Source organism: Mangifera indica, chromosome 8 (assembly GCF_011075055.1).
Source record: "Mangifera indica cultivar Alphonso chromosome 8, CATAS_Mindica_2.1, whole genome shotgun sequence".
Lineage (NCBI taxonomy): Eukaryota > Viridiplantae > Streptophyta > Magnoliopsida > Sapindales > Anacardiaceae > Mangifera > Mangifera indica.
Genome location: NC_058144.1, coordinates 9946697 through 9969819, shown reverse-complemented (window position 1 = coordinate 9969819; position 23123 = coordinate 9946697). Strand labels below are relative to the sequence as shown.

Below are 23123 nucleotides of genomic sequence, written 5' to 3'. Positions count from 1 at the left end.
TATTAAATTACAATCAAACAACTTAAAATTAAAAAAAAACCATTATAAATTTATTATAATAAAAAACGCGAATTAAAATTTGTATTAAATTTATGGGTTTAATTCCTTGTTTTGTATTATACTATATTTTAAAAAATTTACATTTCAAATGATAATTCGATGTCAAAGCAACTAACATTTTACCACCCAAGTTTTGGTCTAAGAACACTTTTCTATCTACTAAATTCATAAAGCACATTTTTTATTAACGAAAAAGAAATCTTACATAGTGTTAAAAAGAAATATTATCATATTACCTTTTACTATTTCACTTTAAATTAATTAGTTTGAAAAATCTTGTTAGATATCAAATTTGTATCAATACTATTTTTTTTTTTTTTATGTTTTTATTATCACTATCTTTTTTCCAAATGGTTTGATCGACCTCCGCCACTACTATTGTTGCCACCAAACTACCACCCCTTACATTGACAAATTATTTACGACAACCAGTTTTTGCAAGCTACCGTATGAAAGAACAAATCTCCACCTTGGTCCATAACTTCTATAGCGTGAGAAAATCAACTACAACATGGAAGTCATGTTGCCACCCTCACAAACGTGGTCAAATCTAACAACACTCTTAACTCCACCAACCTTGATGTTGAAAAGATCGATAAGATCTTCATTGATAATTTTATTTAAAACTTCTTTAACAACCGCACCATTGACCTTAAGAAGAAACAATAATTTTGGCAATATCTCAAAGTCATCCACATTATGGTTGGACATGACGAACTTTGTAAATATCTTGATTGATGTCAAAAGGCTAAACAGTATAAAGGAAATAATAAAAGAGTTCGAAACAATGATTAGCTTATGGTGATAGTAAACTTCTGATAACTAGAGTTTTCAAATTTGTAAATATAAAAACTGAATTATAAATTTTCAAACTTGTAAAATAATTCAAATTGTTAAGGGAGACTTATGAAAGAGTTATTTTTATTTTTTTTTTTCAAATTTTTAGGATGATGATATTACTATTTAACTTTATAGCATCAATTTTTAAAACCGAATTTTGGTGGGAAAATGTGATTTACACATTCAGTAGGTGGACAGGGTTGTTTAGCCAAACATGCGTGCGAATATGTGATTTCACTTTGATGTTAATTTAAGATTTGTATAAATCTAAGCCCAACCATATTTGGGCCTGCACTGGAAGTTGGACCATCAGCCCAGTTGATGAGGAACATGGCCCATGAAAAAAAATTAATTCTGGAAAGTTAATTGGAAGATTTGGTTGTTGTCATCATAGATGAACTTCGATCATTCGGTCGTTCTTATATATTAGGGCAATGGATTATTTCCCATCCAAGTTTTTTCTTAATTTAAAATCATACCTATAATAATTAAAAAACCTAAATTTTCATCTATAATCTAATTGTTATTAAATTTTTCTGTTAGTAAAATCGTCATTTTGCTGTTAATATTAAATAATATAAAATTGGTTATATTTCCCTTTAAGTTTTAAAAATTAATATTTCACTTCAGTTTAAAAATTTTCAAACTTTAAAAAGTATTATTCCCCCTCCCCCCCCCCCAACCAAGGGTTTCCATATTTTTCAAATCATAACTGTCTTAAAAATTTTCAAAAACAATAGTTTTACCTCACTTTTAAACTTTACTTTTTGACATTCTTCCAATGTCCTCTTTGATATTCTCCAATACATGAGTCGATGATAAACACTGATGTGATGAAGAGATGTCTTTTCGTCTAATGATGGTGCAACAAAGAGACTCTTTATTGCATAGTACGATGAAGAGATCTCTATCTCTCTCTTCATCGCATAATGGTGTAATAAAGAGATCTCTATTTTTTTGTCACACTAACTTTTCTTGTTGGCTCAGACGAAGGAGGAAGGGGCGGAAGCTGAAGTTGAAGAGTAGAGATAAAATTGTTATTCTTAAAAGTTAAGGGATAGTTACAGTTTGAAAAATATGAAAACTTTAAGTTTAGGAGAAAAATGTTATTTTTCAAAATTTAAAAACTTTAAATTAGGAACAATTATTAATTTTTAAAATTTACGAGAGAAAATAATAAATTTTATATTTTTTTAATATTAACAATATATTTATCTCTAATAAAAAAATTTAATAACAATTGAATTATAGATAGATCATTAAAATTTTGTTATTATTAAAAATATATTTTTAAAATTGAAATAAAATTTGTATGAAAAATTACCTTCGCCGTATGTAATCATAAACGATCATAAAAGAAGGTGGTTGGACTTAAATAATAATTGATTATGAAATTAAACCAGATCTATCGTAAAAAGTCAGCTTTGATGTCTTTTCCAACGGCCTTGTATGTAGGTGATATGAACAAATCAAACAAATTAAAAAAAATAAAAAATCATAATAAGACAAACTAAAAGGATTTTGCTGAGGTGGCTGTTGACAAGGTCACTAAAATACTTCATAATATTCTGATTACAATACCATTGATATAATTAAATAATTGTAACTTATTTCTAATTCATCATATTTAAGTGGTGTTTGATTTTAACAATATTTTATTATTAAAATTAATAAATTATTTATTTAAAATATTATTAGACATAAATAATTATTATATATATTAAAATTTAATAAAAATAAGTAAACATAAATAATTATTTTATTTGATTATAAGTAATAAAAAAATACTAATAAATTAATTTCTTTAAATGTCATTAGATATAATTATTTTAAAATATATTTTTATATTAATTAAATAAAGCTATTTCTTTCAAAAAATAATAAATAAAAATATAATTATAACAAAATTAAAATTATCTTGAGAATATTTTAATACTTAAGGTGAAAGTGGTACTCATATTAATATTTGTATTATCTATCATATTACTATTGATAATAAATAATTATTGTAATATAAATAATTAAATAAGATAACATAAATAATAAAAAATATGTTATAAGATAACTTTTTTTAATTAGAACTAAACGACCCTTAAAATAAACATGTTATAATACAATTCTAGATATAAAGGATGCCAGTAAATCAAAATTCTATAAAAAGGATCGAAAATGTCCCAATTATTTATTTTTCCCTTGTGACGAATGATTATTAATAAGGGAGTCATAGTCGAAGTAAATATGTTAATATCCTAAACGATAAGCGAAAACTAACAAACCGAGAAGTTAAATGTTAATAAGGTACCACTTAATAGAACAAATAAGAGAGTGGGGCTATAACATTCTACTAAGACAAGATGACAGATCAAAATTAAAAAAAAAAAAAGTTGAAAATTGCATGTGTATTTATGCCATAAATAGAGAATAATTAACCAAAAAGGAAAAAGCAGCGAGTTTAGTGCAACCCAGCACATGCAAACTTTCAGAATAATTGGCTTTATTATTTGGAGTATATTATTATTGCAGCCCGTCAATGATTCCTTTATTTATTTTTTATATTTTAATACAATTTTTAAAAAATTCAATTCGCTCATGTTACATCTCCTCGACAAAACTTACAAGAATTTGTAAATTTGGATTTTTTTTTTAATTAATTGGTTCTTGGTGAATGGCTGTCTTACAATGGATGAAGGAGTTATTGTTGTCCAGAGGACGATAACTGTTATTCAAGGATGACAAACATCGATCAAATCTGGATGACGAGTATTATCTAACAAAGTTCAGGGCCTTTAGATTTTGAAATGAACGAAAAACTAGGGATTTGAAAGGAAGGGGGAAAATCACTTTTTAAAGTTGAAGTCTGAGGGTGAAATGTTAATTTTTAAAACTTAAGAGAGAAAATGAGATAAAATTATATATTTTTTAATATTATTTTTGAATAACAATTTTGTCTTTATATTTAACGACAATTTTAACAGAAATTTAAGGATATGTAGATGTTTAAATTTTTCATCTATCATATATATATATTTTTGAGATTAAATTAAAACTTGGGTAAAAAATATCTTTGGCCTTATTATTATTATTATTTTGTTGATTTAAGTTAGGTCCAAATCCATTACAGTCTCTTCACTTGGTATAATTATATTTCCACCAACAAAAAATGAATTATTATGTTGACTAATCAAATATTATCAGCCTTTATTAAAACAATATAATTATCAACCACTTGTTAATCAGAAACTAATAGCTTTTTCAGATACTTTTTTTTTTAGCGGCAATATATATATATTTTTTAAATTTGTGAAAAACTAATTAGCAAATAAATAAATTAATTAAAAAATAACAAGGACCCTAAAATTCTCCCCATTTTTCAAATTACCCACCAATCCGAATTCAAGAAGAAATCCAAAACCCATTAACTAAATACATTACTCACCCGTGATGATCGAAAGAAATAGTGTTAGAAGAAGAAGACAAAAGAAAGTAAATAGTGTTAGATCTCCCTGCCATCTCTTTTTTGTTCGTGGATACTGAGAACTTCCTTCCTTGACCAAATGAATAAATAAAAAAAAATATATTAATAAAATATATTAATTTATATGTGATAATATACGGTTAAATAGTATAATTATTTAATTTAAATTTTTTTTAATTATATATTATCATATCAAATTGTATAAATAAATTAATAAAATTTGTAATTATCTGTAACATGCGACTGACAGTGTTAAATTTTAGTTAGGAAAATATAATTTATGTTATTATGGGGGTAGAAAAGTGTTTGTCGACCAAACTTGGGGCGGGCAAATGTGATTCACTCCATACTAAATAATACCCACCAATCAGGAATAAAAGTTGACCCAACTTCAAGTCTCCAACTGTGCGATCTAACGATTCTCCGGATAAATTGCCGAACCCTCTTTCCATCTTTTCACCAACTCAGCACTTCAAGACTCAAATCTTCTTCCTGTTGCCTAAACAGTTGCCCCTTCTTATTTCCCTGCCTGTATGTTCGAGAAAAATAAATAAATTATTTTTTTCTGTCAGTAAATAAATAGGCTTCGCATTTATTTATTTCTTTTAAATTTCACTTCATTACATGTGTAAACGGTGAGAGATTCGATCTCAGAGGACCTCCAAACGCTCGACAGAGACGGAGAAATCTGAAACTCTCACCGTTTTTTTTTCGGTGTTGTCGGACATCTGATACTAGCTACTTGTTATTTCGATGAACTATTGATTATTTGTTATAAGGTACTTACTGTCCAGCTCTCTCCGACGTCGTTTTTGTTACTTTGTTTAGCCGGTCAGAATCAGATTCAGTTCTTGTTAGTTCGCCTGTCTTTTACTAAAGTAACACCCGAACCCTAGGTTTTTAGTTTGCATGTGAAAATGGGGGCTTGCTTGGTATTTGAACCGAGAAATTAGAAAGATTGATATTTGTTCTTTTACAAGTTTAGAGAATGTAAATGATGCGGAAAATGAGGTGTTAAGTTTGTTTTTTTTTTTTTTTCGGAATTTTTTACCGGTAACAAAACTGTGGGCTCATTTAGACCTGATACTTTCTCAGTTTTCAATTTTTTTCTAATTCATTTATAATCTAATTCCTGATTGTTAATCTTAATACAATACATGCACACTTCTTAAGGGATATTGTGTAGAAATAAATAGGACCAATTGATTTGTCGGGAGGCCTGAGGGGTAGGGTAAGAAAACTTCTTGAGTTGATAAGCTTGCCAACTCATGGTGTTGCTCAACTTTATCATAATTATAAATGTTTTTCTTCTGTGAAATTGCGATTGTTTTGCTTATCAAACTTGTGTATGAGGATGCCCATGCTGTTAATTTTGTTGTGTTATCAGTCTGTGCCAATGCTATTTGCAATCCTTTTGCTTTGTTTCTCTGAATCATGTTGTATAAGCTATATTTTAAAAGCTAAGGTGATTGATGCTTATTTTTCTCCCGCAGGTTACAGAATATCCAAATTTCCAGCGTTTTGGTTTTGTAGGAGTTACAGCTTATTTATCTCTTTCCAATATTGAATCTCATTTTTCTCACATTCCATGAAGGAGAGACTTGGGTTAGATTTTGGATCGCATCTATTAGTTTGGAGTTGTATAATATTGGTTTGTGGAACTGCAAAAGATACAGGAGATAGAACTTGATAGCTTTCATTGCCTCTGTTAAATGCCTTATAGTGCTTAATGTGGTCTTTCTTCTGTTTGCACCGCACTTTGAAATAGTTCAGTTAAGTGTTCTTCATATTGGATAAAGCAGTATTTTCTTATTGGGATGCTATGTTTGATAGACACTAACACAATTTGATAGTATTCAAGGCTTTTTGTGATATCCAAGTTTTTGGGAGGTTTATATGGTTATGCATGCTAGGATTATTGATTAAAAGATAATGTTGATGAGGTTACTTGATTCACATGCTGTTTTATGCTGAGGAAAGGAAAAATGCTCCCTAATTGGAAGAAGCCCCACATTGAATTGACTCTCATGTGCATAACGTCCGTTTTATCAATCTTTTGTGGATCATTTAGGAGTAAAGAGGATGTTTAAAGTGTGCTGTAAGAAGAGATCATGGATTGTGTTTTGGAGAAACGATTTCCTCTCAACGCCAAAGATTATAAATTATATGAAGAAGTTGGTGAAGGCGTCAGTGCTACTGTCTATAGGGCTCTCTGCATTCCACTTAATGAAATAGTTGCTATCAAGGTCCTTGATCTGGAAAAGTGCAATAATGACTTGGTGAGTGTACTACATCTTCATGAGCATGATGTGCCACAATACTCTTTTCTCTATTTTGGGACACATAAAGATAAAAAAGAAAAGAAGAATCACCCTATGTAAAATTCCTAACAAAAAAATGCTTTATGGGTGCTTGAATGTTTGCCCATTTTGTTATTTTCCTAGTGCTTACCAAGACCATAACATAACTGCACCTTGCTCTTGTTCCTGTCATATTTGATATATAATAACTTTGTAAGATCTATTAAGTGATTGGTTGATCTAAAAGCTTAAACTATTAGATGATTGCCAAACAATAGTATTTATGTTCTAACACGCCTTTAACCAGCAAGTCATGTGGATCGAACACAACCATAATTACAACAACTCCATCTACGAACACAAATTATTATTATTTAATTAATCCATTGAGGGATCTGTTCTTACGACCACCTGATCAACTTGACTTCAATACTTTGTTAAATAACCTCTTGCTAGAAGCTTAAACTAGAATCATCTCACTATGGCATTGATGAATGCCTTACAAATATAGTTCTAGGCTCTTTTGACTAAACCTGTTATGTCTATAACAATGCATGAGGTATTTTGTCCCTTCATTGAATTTTAAATGATCTGTTTCTACGTCTATAAGACTGTGCTAAGTGTATCCATGGCCTATCACTGAATGTTTTAAGACTCTCAATATCATCTAGTATTCTGGAGAATTTACGTACTTATCACATTAAAGAGTTCTCCTTGCAAATGATTCAGGATGGTATCAGACGTGAGGTACAAACAATGACTTTGATTGATCATCCAAATGTACTGCAAGCCCATTGCTCTTTCACTACTGGTCACAGCCTTTGGGTTGTGATGCCGTACATGGCTGGGGGTTCATGCCTTCATATCATGAAATTGTCTTATCCAGAAGGTTTTGAAGAGCCTGTTATTGCTACTTTGTTGAAGGAGACTCTCAAAGCGCTTGTTTATCTTCATGCTCATGGGCACATCCATAGAGATGTGAAGGTATCCTACTCTGCCTATTTTAGTAGTTACACATTGCATTTTATTATCATTAACATGCAGTTGGGAACACTTTCCTTTATAAAAATTAGAAATAAATGTTCTGCATGAAAAATATTGGAAACAAATAGTCATAGAACTCCATAGTTTTGTAGGGATGCTCACGAGCAGATTAGAGCAGGGAACAATGATAGAAAGAGATATCTTCATACATACACAGATTTTGTTTTTGGATAAACCCAATTTTATACAAGAATTTTTTCAATATGATATTGTATCCAAGAAACAAATTCATATCTGTTTTCTGATATCTCACTTAACTTGATTTACTTGGAAGCCAACTCTGAAGTCTGAAATGTGATGAACACTTTTTAAAAAGGGGTTATCTTATATCTTCTAGTGAAGGCATCAACACTCTTATCTCTGCCCATCTAGTTTTATACGTCGTTGCATTGTTGTTTCTTTGTCAGCTCGTGTACAACTTGCCTCATATTGTTTGGAAACTGTTCCTTTATTTAATAATTATTTTCTTTTCTTGCCTTATCCCATTTTAATTGTGGTTTCTATTCAACATTTAGTATATATACTTGTAATATTTCCTGCAGTCAGGGAATATATTGCTTGATTCTAATGGTGTGGTCAAGTTAGCGGACTTTGGTGTATCAGCATGCATGTTTGAAACTGGAGATAGGCAACGTGCCAGAAATACTTTTGTTGGAACTCCATGCTGGTAATTTTCTTGCCTGTAGTTTGAGACCTCACCGCTTTGTTATTTTCTGAAACAGATAAATCTCATATATTCAGATATACATTCATCTACTATTTTCACAGGATGGCTCCTGAAGTGATGCAGCAATTGCATGGATATGACTTTAAGTGAGTGGATTGTTTTTGTTTATTTATTTTTTAGTTTTTGCTTGTGAGTTTTAGGTCGAAGTTTTCATAAGGTTTGTTTGTATAAACAGAGCAGATATCTGGTCTTTTGGAATAACCGCTCTGGAACTTGCTCATGGTCATGCCCCTTTTTCAAAGTATCCGCCAATGAAAGTAATTTTCGTACTTGAAGCTCTTCATAGGTGCCTACTGTGTTGGTATTGAGTCTTCTTATCCTCTTATGCACAAATGCAGGTTTTGCTGATGACCTTACAAAATGCACCTCCAGGTCTTGATTATGAGAGGGATAAGAGATTCTCAAAGGTTTGTGTTCAATAAACACTTTTTTACTGATATCCTTCGATTTTTTCTGAAACTGCAAACTAACCCCTTTTGAAAATGCTTCAATTTTTCTAGTCTTTCAAAGAGATGGTTGCTGCATGCTTAGTTAAGGATCCAAATAAACGCCCAACAGCAGAAAAGCTTTTGAAACACCATTTCTTTAAACATGCACGTTCATATGATTATCTGGCTCGCACTATTCTCGATGATCTCGCACCATTAGGTGAACGTTTTAGGATGCTCAAGGTCTCTTGCTTATTCTGTAATTTTCTTTCAGCATTGCAAATTTCTTTGTAAAACAGGTCCTAAATTTTGCTATACTTCCCCTGATGTCTTATGCTCCAGGCAAGAGAGGCAAATCTACTGCAGAATAAAGCTCTCTTTGGGGATAAAGAGCAGCTATCACAGGTGGGGAAATGCAGCTTCCATTTTATTTTTCAATTTTAGCATTGAGCATTGCTGCATACTTTTACTGTGTGTTCAGGTGATAGGTGTCAACAATTAGTGTTTTGGGGTGTTATGTGAAGAGGAATTTCCTTATTGGAGAGAGTATAATTCATAGATTAACCAGTTTGCATATGTTGTAATTATGTTTATTATGAAACTATTGAAATTATAATTAAATTTATGGTTAGTCCAGGTACTAAAGGAATGAAATGAAAGAATACTAATCTTCTTAAACTAAAATTTTATTAAGGGAAAATAAGTCTAAACAACAAAAGAAACACTTCCTACTTTAGTAAGGAAAAAGCTGTCACATTCTTCTTCCTAAATTGATTTTCCTCCACCAAAATTCTAACCATATCATTGCTTATAACTCTTGTATATAGTGTCTAAAATAAGTGTTATTCCTTGGATAGAGTCTGCTGACCAAATTGATGTTGTCCTGATTTTAAAGTCTGTTTACCTTGCAGCAAGAGTACATAAAAGGAATAAGTGGCTGGAATTTCAACCTTGAGGATTTGAAAAGTCAGGCTGCACTTGTAAGTAGTTTCAGTTATCAGTTTGATGTTGGTTTAATTTAATTCCTTGCTGTTTCAATGGTGTGAAATTTGCACCTCTTGTTTTTTACTATATCAAAAGCACTGTGTTGCCTGCAGATCCAGGATGATGATTTTACAACAAATGAAGAAGATCCAAGTGGGAGTGGGAAGCAGAGGGATAACTACGATGGTGTTGGGGTTCCAGCTGAAGGACTCTCCCTAGAGATATCTAACCATTCAAGTGCTGCACCGAGTCAGGAAGTATGAGCTGAAGAATTCTCTAGATTATTTTCCTTAAATTATCATCAGATGTTCTCATTTTCCTTTTCTTTGTTTCAGGATGGCTTCAACAATATTCATGATTTGGAGAGTTCACTTGCTTTATTTCCTGTGAAACCATTGCGAGCACTTAAGTAATGATTATTTCTGTCTCGTTTTAGTTACTTTTTGCGCAATTCATTGTTGTTATCTTCTAACCATTACTACTCTCTTGCATTTGCGAAAGAAAATTGCAAATGAGAAAGATAGAACTTTCTCTCCTCTAATCAAGTTTACTCTTTATTGATGCAGAGGTTGTTTTGATTTTGGAGAGGATGATGAAGGTGCAATGAACCCTGGTTGGAAGGATACTGCCAAATTAGATATTGAGCAACGATTTCTTCAGAATACATCACCAGGGGCCTTGGACCAAGAAACTGGAAGAAATGAGGGTGAAAATTCAGGGCGAAGTAGCTCTCTAGCATGTCAAGCCATTTCTGAGCATAAAAAATTCTTGAGTGGTTCACTAATACCTGATAGTTCTTTTGCTCCTAAGAAAATTATTGGTGAAGGGGACAGGTAAGCTTAATCGTAGTTGTAGTTGAATTTATTATATTGTTCAATTTTTCCTTCTTTGTTCACTTTTAGAGAAATAGATATTATATTGTTCCATTTGTAGCTTTCTCTCAATTTTATACTGCATTCTTAAAATTAAATTTTGACATGTTTTGCAACCTTTACCGAGTTGTGCAGAATTCTTAGATATATTATTTCATGTTTTTAAGAAAATTATTCTGGAAATATTACGGTAAAACCGCCAAAAAAGTTTTTGCATGCTGCTCATTCTTGAAATAATGTGAATCTTAGATTCATTAATTCGAAAGGATTTTTCCATGTGCCACATCTTTATTTGTGAATGAGTTCTGTAAATTGCTTATGTGAGTTCTACCACTCTTCTTTGTTGATGGATGCAGAGCATAGTTGTGCAGGTACACATTAAACTGTATGATCTATGCACTTTCTTTTTGTGACTCTGGAAAGCGTCTATGTGAACTTGGGACGAAATAATTGGCTTGCTTGGAACCTATGTCCCACAAAATGCCTGCTTGAAAATAATGTGTTGATATTAGAATATGATTTGGTTTTTGATAGTGAGACATGATACAAAATGTCAAAATCTCTTTATTTCAAAAGCTTGCCTGTTGTCAAGATGTGCTGCACAAAGCTATGCATTGATTCTTGATTGAAAAGATTTGATTATGGATACTAAATAAGTCTCGTCTGTTTGAAATATTTGAAGGGATTCTCTGCAGCCAAAAAGTCAGTCTGATCGGAATTATAGTGGTTCATTGTTGTATCGTCAGAGGAGAGATTCAAATAGTGTTCCTTCGGGTATATCTGTCTTGATTTCATTGCTTTATGATTTCTTACCAACTTAAATTAGAGACTGTTGTGAGAAATAAAACCGGAAGAGAAGAGGAAAAATTCTGTTATGTATTATTGTGGGTTACATCCTTGTTCATATATACAAAAATTCTAAACTAGGAAAAAATACCTTCGTAGGAAAAAAAACTAAAAAATAGGTACTAATACAACCCTAACACAACAACCTATACATGTTAGGAAAATCCCAAAAAATCAGCTATGACATAGCTATCAACATTAAAAATCAGCTATTACGTAGCTGTCAGCACGCCCTTTCAAAGGGGTGCATAGCTATCTCACATGCCCATTTTGCAAACCAGAACATGGATAGACTTATAGGTAAGCCCTTTAGTGAAATCATCAGCTAGCTGATTTTTTGAAAGTATATGAAAAATATCCAGAATCCCATTGTTTAATTTTTTTCTTCTTGAAATATTGATCAATCTCGACATGCTTTGCTCCATCATATTGAATTGGATTATTAGCAAGTCTAATCACAACCTTATTATCACAATATAAACACATAACTCTGCCATTAATTTTTCGGAGCCACATTATTTCACACACACCTTGGGTCATGGTTCTATATTTAACCATGCACTTGATCTTGCTACTACAGTTTATTTCTTACTCCTCTAAGTAACTAAGTTACCACCTATAGAAGTACAATAACTGGATGTAAACCGTCTATCATCAGGGGACCCAGCCCAATCTACATCTGTAAAACCTTTTATCTTTAGGTGACCATTTTTATAGAAGAACAATTCCTTTCCTGGTGTAGACTTTAAATACCTCAAAATACGAAGAGCAACATCATGATGTGAATCTTGATGATCATACATATATTGACTTACTATACTTACAACATAAGCAATATCTAGCCTGGTGTGAGAAATATAAATTAATCTTCCAACCAACCTTTGATATTGACTGAAATCAACAGGTTTGCCAACATCTCCTTGAAATTTGTGATTAAATTTAATAGAGGTATCTATAGGCTTACAACCTAGCATACCTGTCTCTTGTGGTAGATCTAAAATATATTTCCTTTGTCACATACAAATCCTTTTGTCACAATTAAAATAAAAATCCTTCCCTAGGTGATTGTACTAGGTGACAAATAAAAGTCTTAAAAATCCTTTTGTCAGGTCTAAAATATACCCTAGGTAATTGCTTTAAGCCATATAGTGCCTCATTTAATCGACATATCTTCCCTTTAGTTTTCTCACAATAAAAATCTGAAGGAATTTCCATGTATACTTCTTCCAAATCTTTATGCAAAAAAAAAATTCTTGACATTGAATTGTTGTAGATCCCATGCAAGATCAGTTGTGCATGATAAAAGGATTCTAATTGAGTTCATTTTTGCAACTGGGGCTAATGTTTCTTGGTAGTCCACACCATAGGTTTGAATAGGCCCTTCTGCCACTAATCGAGCTTTGAATCTATCAACTAATCCATTTGTTTTGTGTTTAACAGTGAACACCCATTTACACCCAACTGGTTTCTTTCCTAATGGAAGATCAACAAGTTCCCATGTTTCATTTTTTTGTCAAGGCCTTCATCTCCTCAACCATGACTTTTTTCAGCTTGAGATTATCTATAGCTTCTTGCAAATCCCGTGGAATAGAGACAGAAGACAAAGATGATACAAAAGCTCCATAGGAAGGAGACAATCAATAATATGAAACAAAGTTAGAAATAGGATGTTTAGTACAATCTCCAACACCTTTTCTAACAACAATAGGAGTGCTAAGATCATTAATACTAGGTTCAGAGTTAGAAGAATCAAGAGTTGAAGAAGGCTCACTGTAGGTTTCCATAAGAATTGAGCTCAGAGGTAGCACTTGACTTGGTAGAATGTGCTCAATGGCCCTAGCTGCCTTGTCTATGCAAGTATATGTTTTCAAGTTTGATCTGTCAAGTCTCCGACTCTTACTTTTTTCAACTTCACCACAAGAAATTGGATTTAAAACATGTATACGTGCATATTGACTCAATATTATCATCTCTTCTTCCCTAATCTCCCTTTAGAGAGGTGACTGAGATGGAGAAAAATAGGGCTCTAACTCTTGAAATGTGACATCCATACTCACAAAAAAATTTCTGGTACGGGGTGATAACACATATAATCTTTCTGAGTTTCAAAGTAGTCAATGAACATACACTTAAGATTTCAAGGGTCTAATTCACCTATGTTCCTCCTATGAACAAAACATACACAACCAAAAACTCTAGGTGGAATAATGTAAGAATTAGTACCTTACAAATCTATTAATAAGATATGTGGTTGAAAGTACAACATCCCCCTAATAAGGTTTTGAGACATTCATGGTAAACATAAGGGCTTGAGCCACTTCTAAAAAATTGTCAATTCTTTCATTTAGAGATTTTATTGTGCGCACTAGTTTTAATACAATTAGTTTGATGCAATATCCCATGAGATTTTATTGATTATTTGTCATTGATTCTCCTAACAAGGCTTGGGTTTATGATGGGAGTAAAGAATTGTAACCTTCATTTATCAATTATAAGCCATCTTGCATTCTACCATAGCTAATTCTTTTCCTTGTGTTCAGCCCTTGAAAGACACAAAAAGATTAATAAAATACAGCTTTACAATTAAGCTAATTTGTGAGTGTACTAATAGATAAGAGATTATTAGGAAAACTAGGAATATGAAGGAGTGAAGATTGATTGAAAAAGTACAATTAATGGAACTCTTTCCAGATATAAGTGATAAAGACCCATCAGTTATATGGACTTTATCTCTACCTGAGCAAGGAGAATAAGTTAGAAAAGATTTGAAGGAGCTAGTCGTATGACCTGATGCTCTTGATGCTATAATCCAAGGGCTATTTCTAGTAGGAGAGTTAGTAGTAAGAGTTATGCTTTTGTGTTGGCAAAATTAGAAGAAGCAACCATAGTTGAGGAAGAAAAGACGTTTTAGGGTTTGAATCTTCTTATTAGAATGACTTCCACTGTTGATAGTTTCATCTGACACCACCGTTTTTACAATTTTAGGTAGATTAGCTTGTGATCTAGAAGCACCAATCGCTTACTATCACAACCTTTAGTTGGCCGACCATGAAGCTTCTAGCAATGTTCTTTCGTATACCGAGGATTTCCACAATAATCACATTTGAGGTGCTTGTCTCACTAACTTTAACCTGTTCACGAAGAGAGTTGGAGCATGCTTGATTTGTCCACTGAGAATGTGTGTAACATAGCACTCCTTCAACTTTCTTCCTGTGTAACATAGGAATATGTTTTCCATAAAGAGGGCAAAGGATCCTTTCCTAGAACCTGAACACACATCTGATCATATTCCATGTTCAGCTCAACAAGAAAATCATATATTTGCTCCTTTTTATGACTTTATGAAATTTAGTTGCATCTTCAGGACATGCAGCTTGAAAATCTTGATAATAATCAAGTTCTTGCCATAGACCACTCAATTCAACAAAGTATTGTGCTATAGTCATGCCTCCTTGTTTTGTCCCATGCACCATATTTTGTAACTTATAGACCTAAGCATCATTGCCTACTTGTGAATATGTTTGAAACACTGCACTCCATAATTTGAAAGCACTGTTTATAACAAATATCCTTGAGCAATCTGTGGTTGCATCAAGTTGATAAGCCAGGACATGACTAAAGAGTTTTCAAATACCCATTGGTTGAGAGTTGGGTCTATAATGCTTGGTTTTGGCCTATCCTCTGTAATATAACCTTGCAAACCACGAGCTTGGATGAATGTAAGACATGACCTTGGCCAAGCAAGGTAATTGATTCCATCTAGCTTTACCGGCCTGATCTGCAGTGTAGGATTTTCGCCCAACAGTCCAACTTTAACTCTGCTGATTTCAGTGGCAGTCTTAGAAATTTTCTCTTAGGTCATGTTTGATTAATCAAGGCAGGCTGTATATTTCCTCTGTTGGCTGAAAAAGGATAGCAATTTATAAAAACCCCAAGTAGGTTATAGGTTGCACTTAAGCTTTAAAAAATAAACGATCTCTTCCTAGAAAGCAGTGGCCTAGAGTATAAGCTATGATACCATGTTGTGAGAAATAAGACAAGGAGAGGAAGAGAACATTTTTTGTCATATATTACTCTGGGTTACATCCTTGTTCATATATATACAAAAATTCTAAAATAAGAAAAATACCTCTATAGGAAAAAAAACTAAAAACTAGTCACTAATACAGCCCTAACATAACGACAAATACAAAATAATAAAATCCCTAAAAATCAGCTATTAATAGCTGTCAACATCCTGAAAAATTAGTTATTACATAGCTGTCAATGAAGGCATTATTATGCTTTATGCTTTATAATAAATCTTCTATTTTTGTGTTGCATCTGTTTGTGCAGCAGAGGACACATCAGACGGAGCATTGGTCCAACGCAAGGGACGCTTTAAAGTTACTTCAGCAGAGCTGAGCCCCAAGGTATTTTTGCATGAGAAGGCTATAATCTAAGTTTGATACACATATCCCTTTGTTGATATTGAAATGATCCAATAGTATTGTGCTGCTTCCTTAAGAAACTAAATGTCTTAAACATGTACTAATATCAATCACACCAATATTGTCATAAATATGATGAGGGTATGTTAGTTGTTTGTTCAGCTGCTTCTGTTGGTTCTTAGTGTCAACGTTTATTTCCACTAAAGTTGAAACTCTTTGGAAGCTATGTAAATGGAAAAGAATAATAACAGAAGCAAAAAAAGAAAAGCCATAGATGCTTAATTTCACTGTATTATCTGTCAAATTGCAATGCAATCATTGGAAATGAAAAATGATGACATGCCATGTTGTAAAAGTATCTGTCATATTGATTGAATATCTACTTTGTTAATAGCGTTGCTGCCTGTGTATTGAAGTTGGATTTGCCTACCAAAAAACTTACATTTACTGCATAACATATAGTTCCATATTCTTCATTTGGCTTGATAACTATCTTCGTTGTTAGATGTGTCTGACTTGCCCGTCTCAGTCTATTTTTATTTTTGCCTTTCCTTTTATTGGCAGAAATCAATGATCATTACAGTTTTAAATTAGTGCTTGTATGAATGTTTCAGTTAGTTATGGTTTATACTGTTCAGATTATGTCATGGACACATTTTATATCTGAGTTCATGTACACTCTGCACACTTTTTGGGGCACATATGATGTATAAATGAGTTTGTATTTATTGATTTTTGTGACTGATTTCCTGTTAGTGTATGGAACTTAGCAATTTATCTTTTAGGCAATGGCTTCATAACCATTGCCATTATTTTCTTTCATTCAGGGACCTATGAACAGCTTCTTTAGCCCAGTTAGTGGAGGTTCAGTGAGTCCAACAACTCCAAATTTTACAGCTGCCTCACTTCTCCCACCCCTGCAATACATATTGCAGCAGAACACCGCACAACGGGTATTTTCCTATGTCTATGCCCTTTTTTGCACATTTCATACTTATATTTTGAACTACATTCATATTGTTTGTTTCTCTGTATTTTATTTGACAGGAAGAGATTATTAAACTGATCAAATACGTGGAGGAAACTTCTGGTAATGCTTGCCATTTAGCTTCTATTCTTATTTTGCCACTTAATTTTCCAATCAGTAACTTTCTTGGTTGTGACATCCTTTGCTTTATCAGGCAAGTTTCCAGAATTGCCTGAGGCTGCTACTAATGACCTCTTACAGGTATGTGGCATCTCTCTATATATCTCTCTCTTAAGCAAGAATAGGCTCAATCAACTTTTACTAGGGATGAAATCATGATAGCCTGACGAGGTAGTTTAATGAATATGAGATAACATAATATTTTCTCTTTCCAACCCCATTCATGAAGGCTATGACTAATTAATTGATCAACAATATTACTTTTGATTTATTGCTGGATTGAAACATAAGAGGTTAGAGTAATCTTCCTATTTTAGTTTTTATTAAACACCGAGCACAGAATAGCTGGATTTAGGAAACCTAATCTAAACCTGCATTAATTTTATTACACTACATGTACGCATAATTAATGATCAAATAAAAAAATTAAACTTATTATGAAAAAATAAACTCTGTGTTTCAGAACTGAAATTGATCACCTGTAATTTGGCTGTTCAGTGCTGCTTTTCTACTATAATTCAATTCTTGTTGCAACCAGTGTCGCAGAGAAGTTGTATATTAAAGCCTCAGTTTGTAATGCTAAGATTATGTTGTTGGTGTGGGCTTATTATACTAGGTTTAAGAAGTATTTTTTTTTCTTGTTTTTTTAAATGCTTTTATAGGAATGCTATTGCAGAGGGTTAGAATTTGTTTGTTTGTGATTTTATTAATGTTATACTTTATAAAACATGTAGATGACACCTGCTTCCACCAGGGAGAGGGAACTACAGTCTCAGTTGAGTCTTTTGCTACAGAGGTATGAGAAAGTTTAAAAAAATAATAATAATAAAAACAGGAAATGTTGTTATGCAGTTTTTTTGTCTTTGTTCACATTTAACTGAAACTCATTTGTTATGCCAGAGTTGGAAGCCTTAAGGAAGAATTGCAGAGACAAAAATTGAAAAATGCCCAGGTATGCATTAATTTTAACTTGGTATGCAAATTCAACTTTGTATTTGTTCTAAATGGTTGCGTTTCCTGTCTCTTTTACCTTTGTAGTAGATGCGTGAGAGAGGAATTAGTAGTAAATTTTGTTCATAATGGTGATTATAAAAGGAGACATCTCAATTATTTTTGAGAAATGCCTTCTTAACAATTTGACAAATATGAACAATGCCAAAAATATTTATGTTATTCTGTGGTAACTTGGTTTTTCCTTGGCATACTAAATCTTTCGTTTTCATTGATGACTGTATGATTACACCATTTGAATGTAGACAATTATGGCTTGGATTTATTTGACAGGATGTACAAATTATAAATGCCAACAAATTTAATATTTCTTTTAATATTTATTTTCCGCCTTACACGGTGTTAATAGTCAGACTAGGTATCTTATCTTCTTTTTCCATGCAGTTAGAAAAACAATTGCACGCTTTAACCAATGAGGGAAAAATAAAAAAAGAAAATGAAAAAGAAGTTGATGGTGATGTTGATAAATTGAAGGCCTGATCTTCAGAGTCTGTGGTAAGAGCTCATTGCGATTCTGGCAGGTAATTGTTGGGTTTAGAGGTGGTGTTGGATTGTAATTTTAGTGTAGCATATGCGTGAGCTGTGTGGCAAGGCAAACACCAAAATTTTGAGATGTCATTTGTTGTGTGTGTAGCATTTTGTAATTTCTTGGCATGATATTGTATTTCTAAATACATTCTCTCTGTGTGGAACCGTATGTTTGTCTCCAACAGCTCAGTCATGCCCAGAATCCATCAAGATCCTAAACTTTTAGTTACACAAAATATTTGTTTTATGACCATCAATAACCTTGAAGCTTTGAAGCTTCTTGTATACACCGCTAAAATCAGAAACTGGTAGCAAATGTTTATTCCCCATATATATATGTAGCAAACAGACTGCTTTTTGTCTTTTATATGAAGTTATTATGGCGTTTGAGCAATAAGTACTCTTTTAATGAAACTTATTTCAAACTTTATTTTCACTTAATGTCTATTAACTTAATTCTAATATCTTTAGTAAATCTAGTTTATGGTCGAGGCATCCCTTAGCAGCAAAATAGGGTCGAATTGGGTATAAACAAAAAATGCATTAAAGAAGAAGAATAAGTCGAGAAGTTGTGTTTCATACCCATGTCAGACGACGGCGTTGCTCCGTTCCATTATGTTAAGCCTCTAGTTCGTATTTCGTAAATAAGAAGTCGTGTAAAAGAAGGTTAGGAATTGGGGATTTTGGTGCAATAAAACACGTTAACTGAGTATTCTTCTTCCTCTCTGTATTGCTTTCCTTCCCTTCCCTTCCCTCTCTTGCGGTCCTTTCTTCTTTGTTCTGACTTTTCCGAATAACTAACTTACCAGACTGGACCAAAGATAATCTTAAGAGATTGAATTTATGTTTATAAAAATCTCAAAAAGTGATAAGTGATAATTTTTAAATCCACCAATTCCCGAACTCGATACATTTGGCGTCATGAAAAGGTATCATTATCTGCCTTCTAACTTTAAACAAAACCCAACAAAACTTCAAAGAAATATATGAAACTGAGAAAATATACCAAAAAATTGCATCAACAAATGTCCTAAATAATTTCTCTAATTTGATTACAAATTTCCCAAGACAGCCAAGAAATAACTATTTTATTTTTTTATTTAGGATGATTTAATGCGAATGTGACCGATCAGATTCTTCATTCAATATGATAGGAATTATTACAAGATGAGGCATGAGTTCACTGCAGGTTGCATTACTTAAAATGTAAGCAAAACCTGATAATCAAATTACGACATCTGAACAAATAATAAAATTATATGTATCTATTTTGAGTATACAAATAAATATATATTTATGTGTGTAATGATGTAATTGAATGATTTTGAATTAAAGATAAACCAACACCAAATTGCATAATAACATACATAAGTGTCTATCTATTTGTGTACTCAAAGTGAGTACATATAGTATTGCTACCGAACAAAACAACATTTAGTTACCAGAGGCGATTCTCAGTCACAGCGCAAACAATGCCTTTTAATGTCTCCTGCAAAACATGCAGTTCTAATGAATTTCACAATTTCATAATTTACAAATGACTGATATTATAGAATATGATTATACCACAGAATGATCTTTAAGGCCAAGAGAAAGCACCAACGGCTGGGAGGAGCCAGTGCTACTGCAAACAGATCAGCATCTATTTCAGAGTAAATTATATATTACTGATATTAGATTTAAATATGCATCACTTGCAAATCGATTGAAATTATAATACTGTTATTTTTGGTGAAAAATGGCTCATGAGCTCTTTGAATATTCACACGCATTCTGATTTACTTTTGACTAAGCATTAAACAGCCCAAGGAAAATGATTTCAATAAAGACATGGTAAACTTCATAATTTAAAGATTAGCAGAATTTGAAATATACCTTATGTGTTCAATCAGCTGACGAGCACATGCCACTAGCATTGGCTACATGTTTTACATTCAGTCAAAATCAAGGAAAACTAAACTGAGATATCAAATCAATGTAAAAAAAAAATGCAGGCTGGATTACCTCGTCTCGTTTTCCAAATAGTACAGACACATTGAAAGTTGGATTCATTGACATTCCTTCGTCCTTCCTGGCAATCGAGAAAGATATTTACATCTCATCTATAAGCTGAGACTGCAAAATGCCACACTGGCTAGAAATAAGTAACTTGATTATTTTGCAACAAATAACTTGCAGACCTGGCTTGCAGAATCGTCCCCATGGTTCCTATCTGAGAAGCAATAACCTGAAAAGTGTTTTGCAAATAGAAAAAATATATAACCACATAAACATAGATGCGGATATATGCATGAACCGACCAGAGTCCTCATACTTACAAGAAAATGATCATCATAACTGCATATGACTATATCTGTTTTGTTCCCCTGCAATGCAAAATACACGCAATTAGAGAACATTAATGAATAAGCCTCTTAGAACTGGTCTAACATATCACCTGTAAAGAAAAATCTTGTTGCTGCATCAACAATTCAAACCTTTAATGAGCCTGTTTCAAGACTTATAATATACTATGAAACACCACATTGAGTATGTTTGATGACATTACACCCCCACATAAGGCACTGATGAATTTTTCATACAATAGCGTTCATTACACAGACACATAATTCCTAAACATTTCTCCTAATGAAAGACATAATTACACAGACATATATGAAAGAACGTGACCAAAGATTAAACACAAATCTATCAAATTATAGAGAAAAAGTCAGAATGAACAACCATTGTATCAGTAGAACATCATGAGTTTTTCAAAAACTTGGAGACATCCCTGATAATTTTCAAAATTAAACATCTCACTAACACGAAAATTAACACTAAAAGTTGTTTATCTGACACAAAAGTGCTACTCCAACTAGAGAATTAATCACAATCACAAACAAAAATCCTAAAAAAAAGTATTGGATGCCTAATTCCATTACCCACTAAATCATTTCACCTAAACTTATCAATAATATACTGATTTAAGCAAAATTTCAGCAATCCAGTTAATAATTAAGTGTTATAAGGAAGGAAAAAAGAACCCTAGATTCAAATACAGCTGTTTTTGAGAAAAGACATACATGAACAGAATGTAATCCACATCAAAACAGAGTAAGGGCTGAAAATTAGCTAAACAATTAATAATTAAGAGAAATTAAGTCAAAAAGCAAAGTGGGGTTTTACCTTTATATCAACTGAAAACTTCTTGTGAGGAACGGGGAAGTTTTCCGTTATATTGTTCATAATGATGTCCTTAACACAACACGTGCGATCTCGCCCTCAGCTGCCAATTTGCAGTATCTTTGTTTCGCTCTTTTTGTTCCTTTCTTTTCCAAATCTGCTCTGGTTTTTTAAGCTCTTTCTTCGTGGCGAAGAACACTGATTATATTGGACTTCTGGTCCAATGTTTCAAGCCCAACTCAACTGAGCCAAACCCATTTATTCCAAAATCAAATAAAATAACAAAAAATTATATATCAATCATTTTTAGGCACAACAATTTTTCCCACCCATTTTCACCCGAGTTAGTAAATACCATAATGGAAAAAAAGAGTACAATAATTATGTGGGTATGATTGGACCTGTCAATCGGGTCTGCCCATTTGGGTTCAGCTTCTTCACGCCTGGGCCCAAAACTTTTTGTCTTGGGCTTTGGTAGACCTGTTCGAGCTTCATCTGGTCTGTCTAAGCCCAGTTCATTCAAACATTTTGAGTCTTGGGAAGAATTTCGAGCCTGACCGGACACGAAAAACATATGTAATGAGTTTTTATTTCAATCAAATTAAATTTCTTACTCACCACAAAATCCAGTATAACTACTCAAAAACAACTTAAAATCGATAAACTTAAAATAAGTAAATGATCAAAAAGAAAACTACACATAAGATTTCCTCTAAACAAGCTAGCTAAGGCCTATATCATGTTTATGCAGTAAACACAATGTTTCCACTCACCCTTCGACAATCAGGCAAGGTGCTATACACCTTATTAATACTACTGGAGAGTAAAGTTTGTGAAGTTAGGGCCTCAGATAGATCTTACAGGTTGAAATTAGTTCAATATTTGGGACTAAGTTGGATAAAAGGAAAAATCAAAAGATAGAAAATCATACCTTTGCAAACCCCATCTTCTTTAGTAAATAAATGTCTTCGTGTTCTCGACTTTGATCGACGCTAGTCGGAGGGAGAGATAAAGGGAGAAAGACCATCGAAGGGAGAGGTAGCTAAAAATGGAAGAGTAAATTCTAGGGAAAAAATATTATTATTTTTTTTAATTTGAGCTGGAAGGGGGGGGGGGATTGTTACTTTTTAGAATTTAGGAAAGAAAATGAGATAAAATTTTAAAACTAATGGATTTAATTAATTTTAATAACCCATAAACAGATAAAAGAGTTTTTTAAAATAAAAAAATGAGAACTTAAAAAATAGAAATCTTCGAGTGAAAATA

General features: G+C 32.5%; 2 protein-coding genes across 4 annotated transcripts; one reads left to right on the top strand and one right to left on the bottom strand.

The window, feature by feature from the left end:
* The first annotated feature begins 4789 nt into the window (after positions 1-4789).
* On the top strand, positions 4790-18874 carry LOC123223259 (serine/threonine-protein kinase BLUS1-like). 3 transcript variants are annotated; one of them, XM_044646395.1, is made up of 21 exons: positions 4790-4906; positions 5869-6654; positions 7405-7659; positions 8262-8386; positions 8488-8532; positions 8622-8703; positions 8785-8853; positions 8947-9117; positions 9217-9279; positions 9786-9854; positions 9972-10115; positions 10194-10267; positions 10425-10691; positions 11413-11504; positions 15912-15988; positions 16834-16959; positions 17054-17096; positions 17188-17234; positions 17888-17949; positions 18054-18105; positions 18549-18874. In XM_044646395.1, exons 2-21 carry the CDS (start codon positions 6487-6489, stop codon positions 18642-18644), a joined length of 2127 nt encoding a protein of 708 aa, XP_044502330.1. In that variant the 5' UTR covers positions 4790-4906; positions 5869-6486; the 3' UTR covers positions 18645-18874. The 3 variants fall into 3 exon arrangements, with proteins under 3 accessions (XP_044502330.1, XP_044502331.1, XP_044502329.1); XM_044646396.1 differs by having other exon boundaries at positions 4805-5154; positions 15915-15988; XM_044646394.1 differs by having other exon boundaries at positions 4807-5154.
* Positions 18875-19768: 894 nt separating this feature from the next.
* On the bottom strand, positions 19769-22038 carry LOC123222976. The gene is made up of 7 exons (XM_044646011.1): positions 21861-22038; positions 21011-21058; positions 20873-20919; positions 20697-20763; positions 20568-20611; positions 20259-20316; positions 19769-20181 (listed from the first exon to the last, which is right to left on the bottom strand). The coding sequence occupies exons 1-7, from the start codon at positions 21918-21920 to the stop codon at positions 20131-20133; spliced, it is 375 nt and encodes a 124-aa protein (XP_044501946.1). The 5' UTR covers positions 21921-22038; the 3' UTR covers positions 19769-20130.
* Between the last annotated feature and the right edge of the window lie 1085 nt (positions 22039-23123).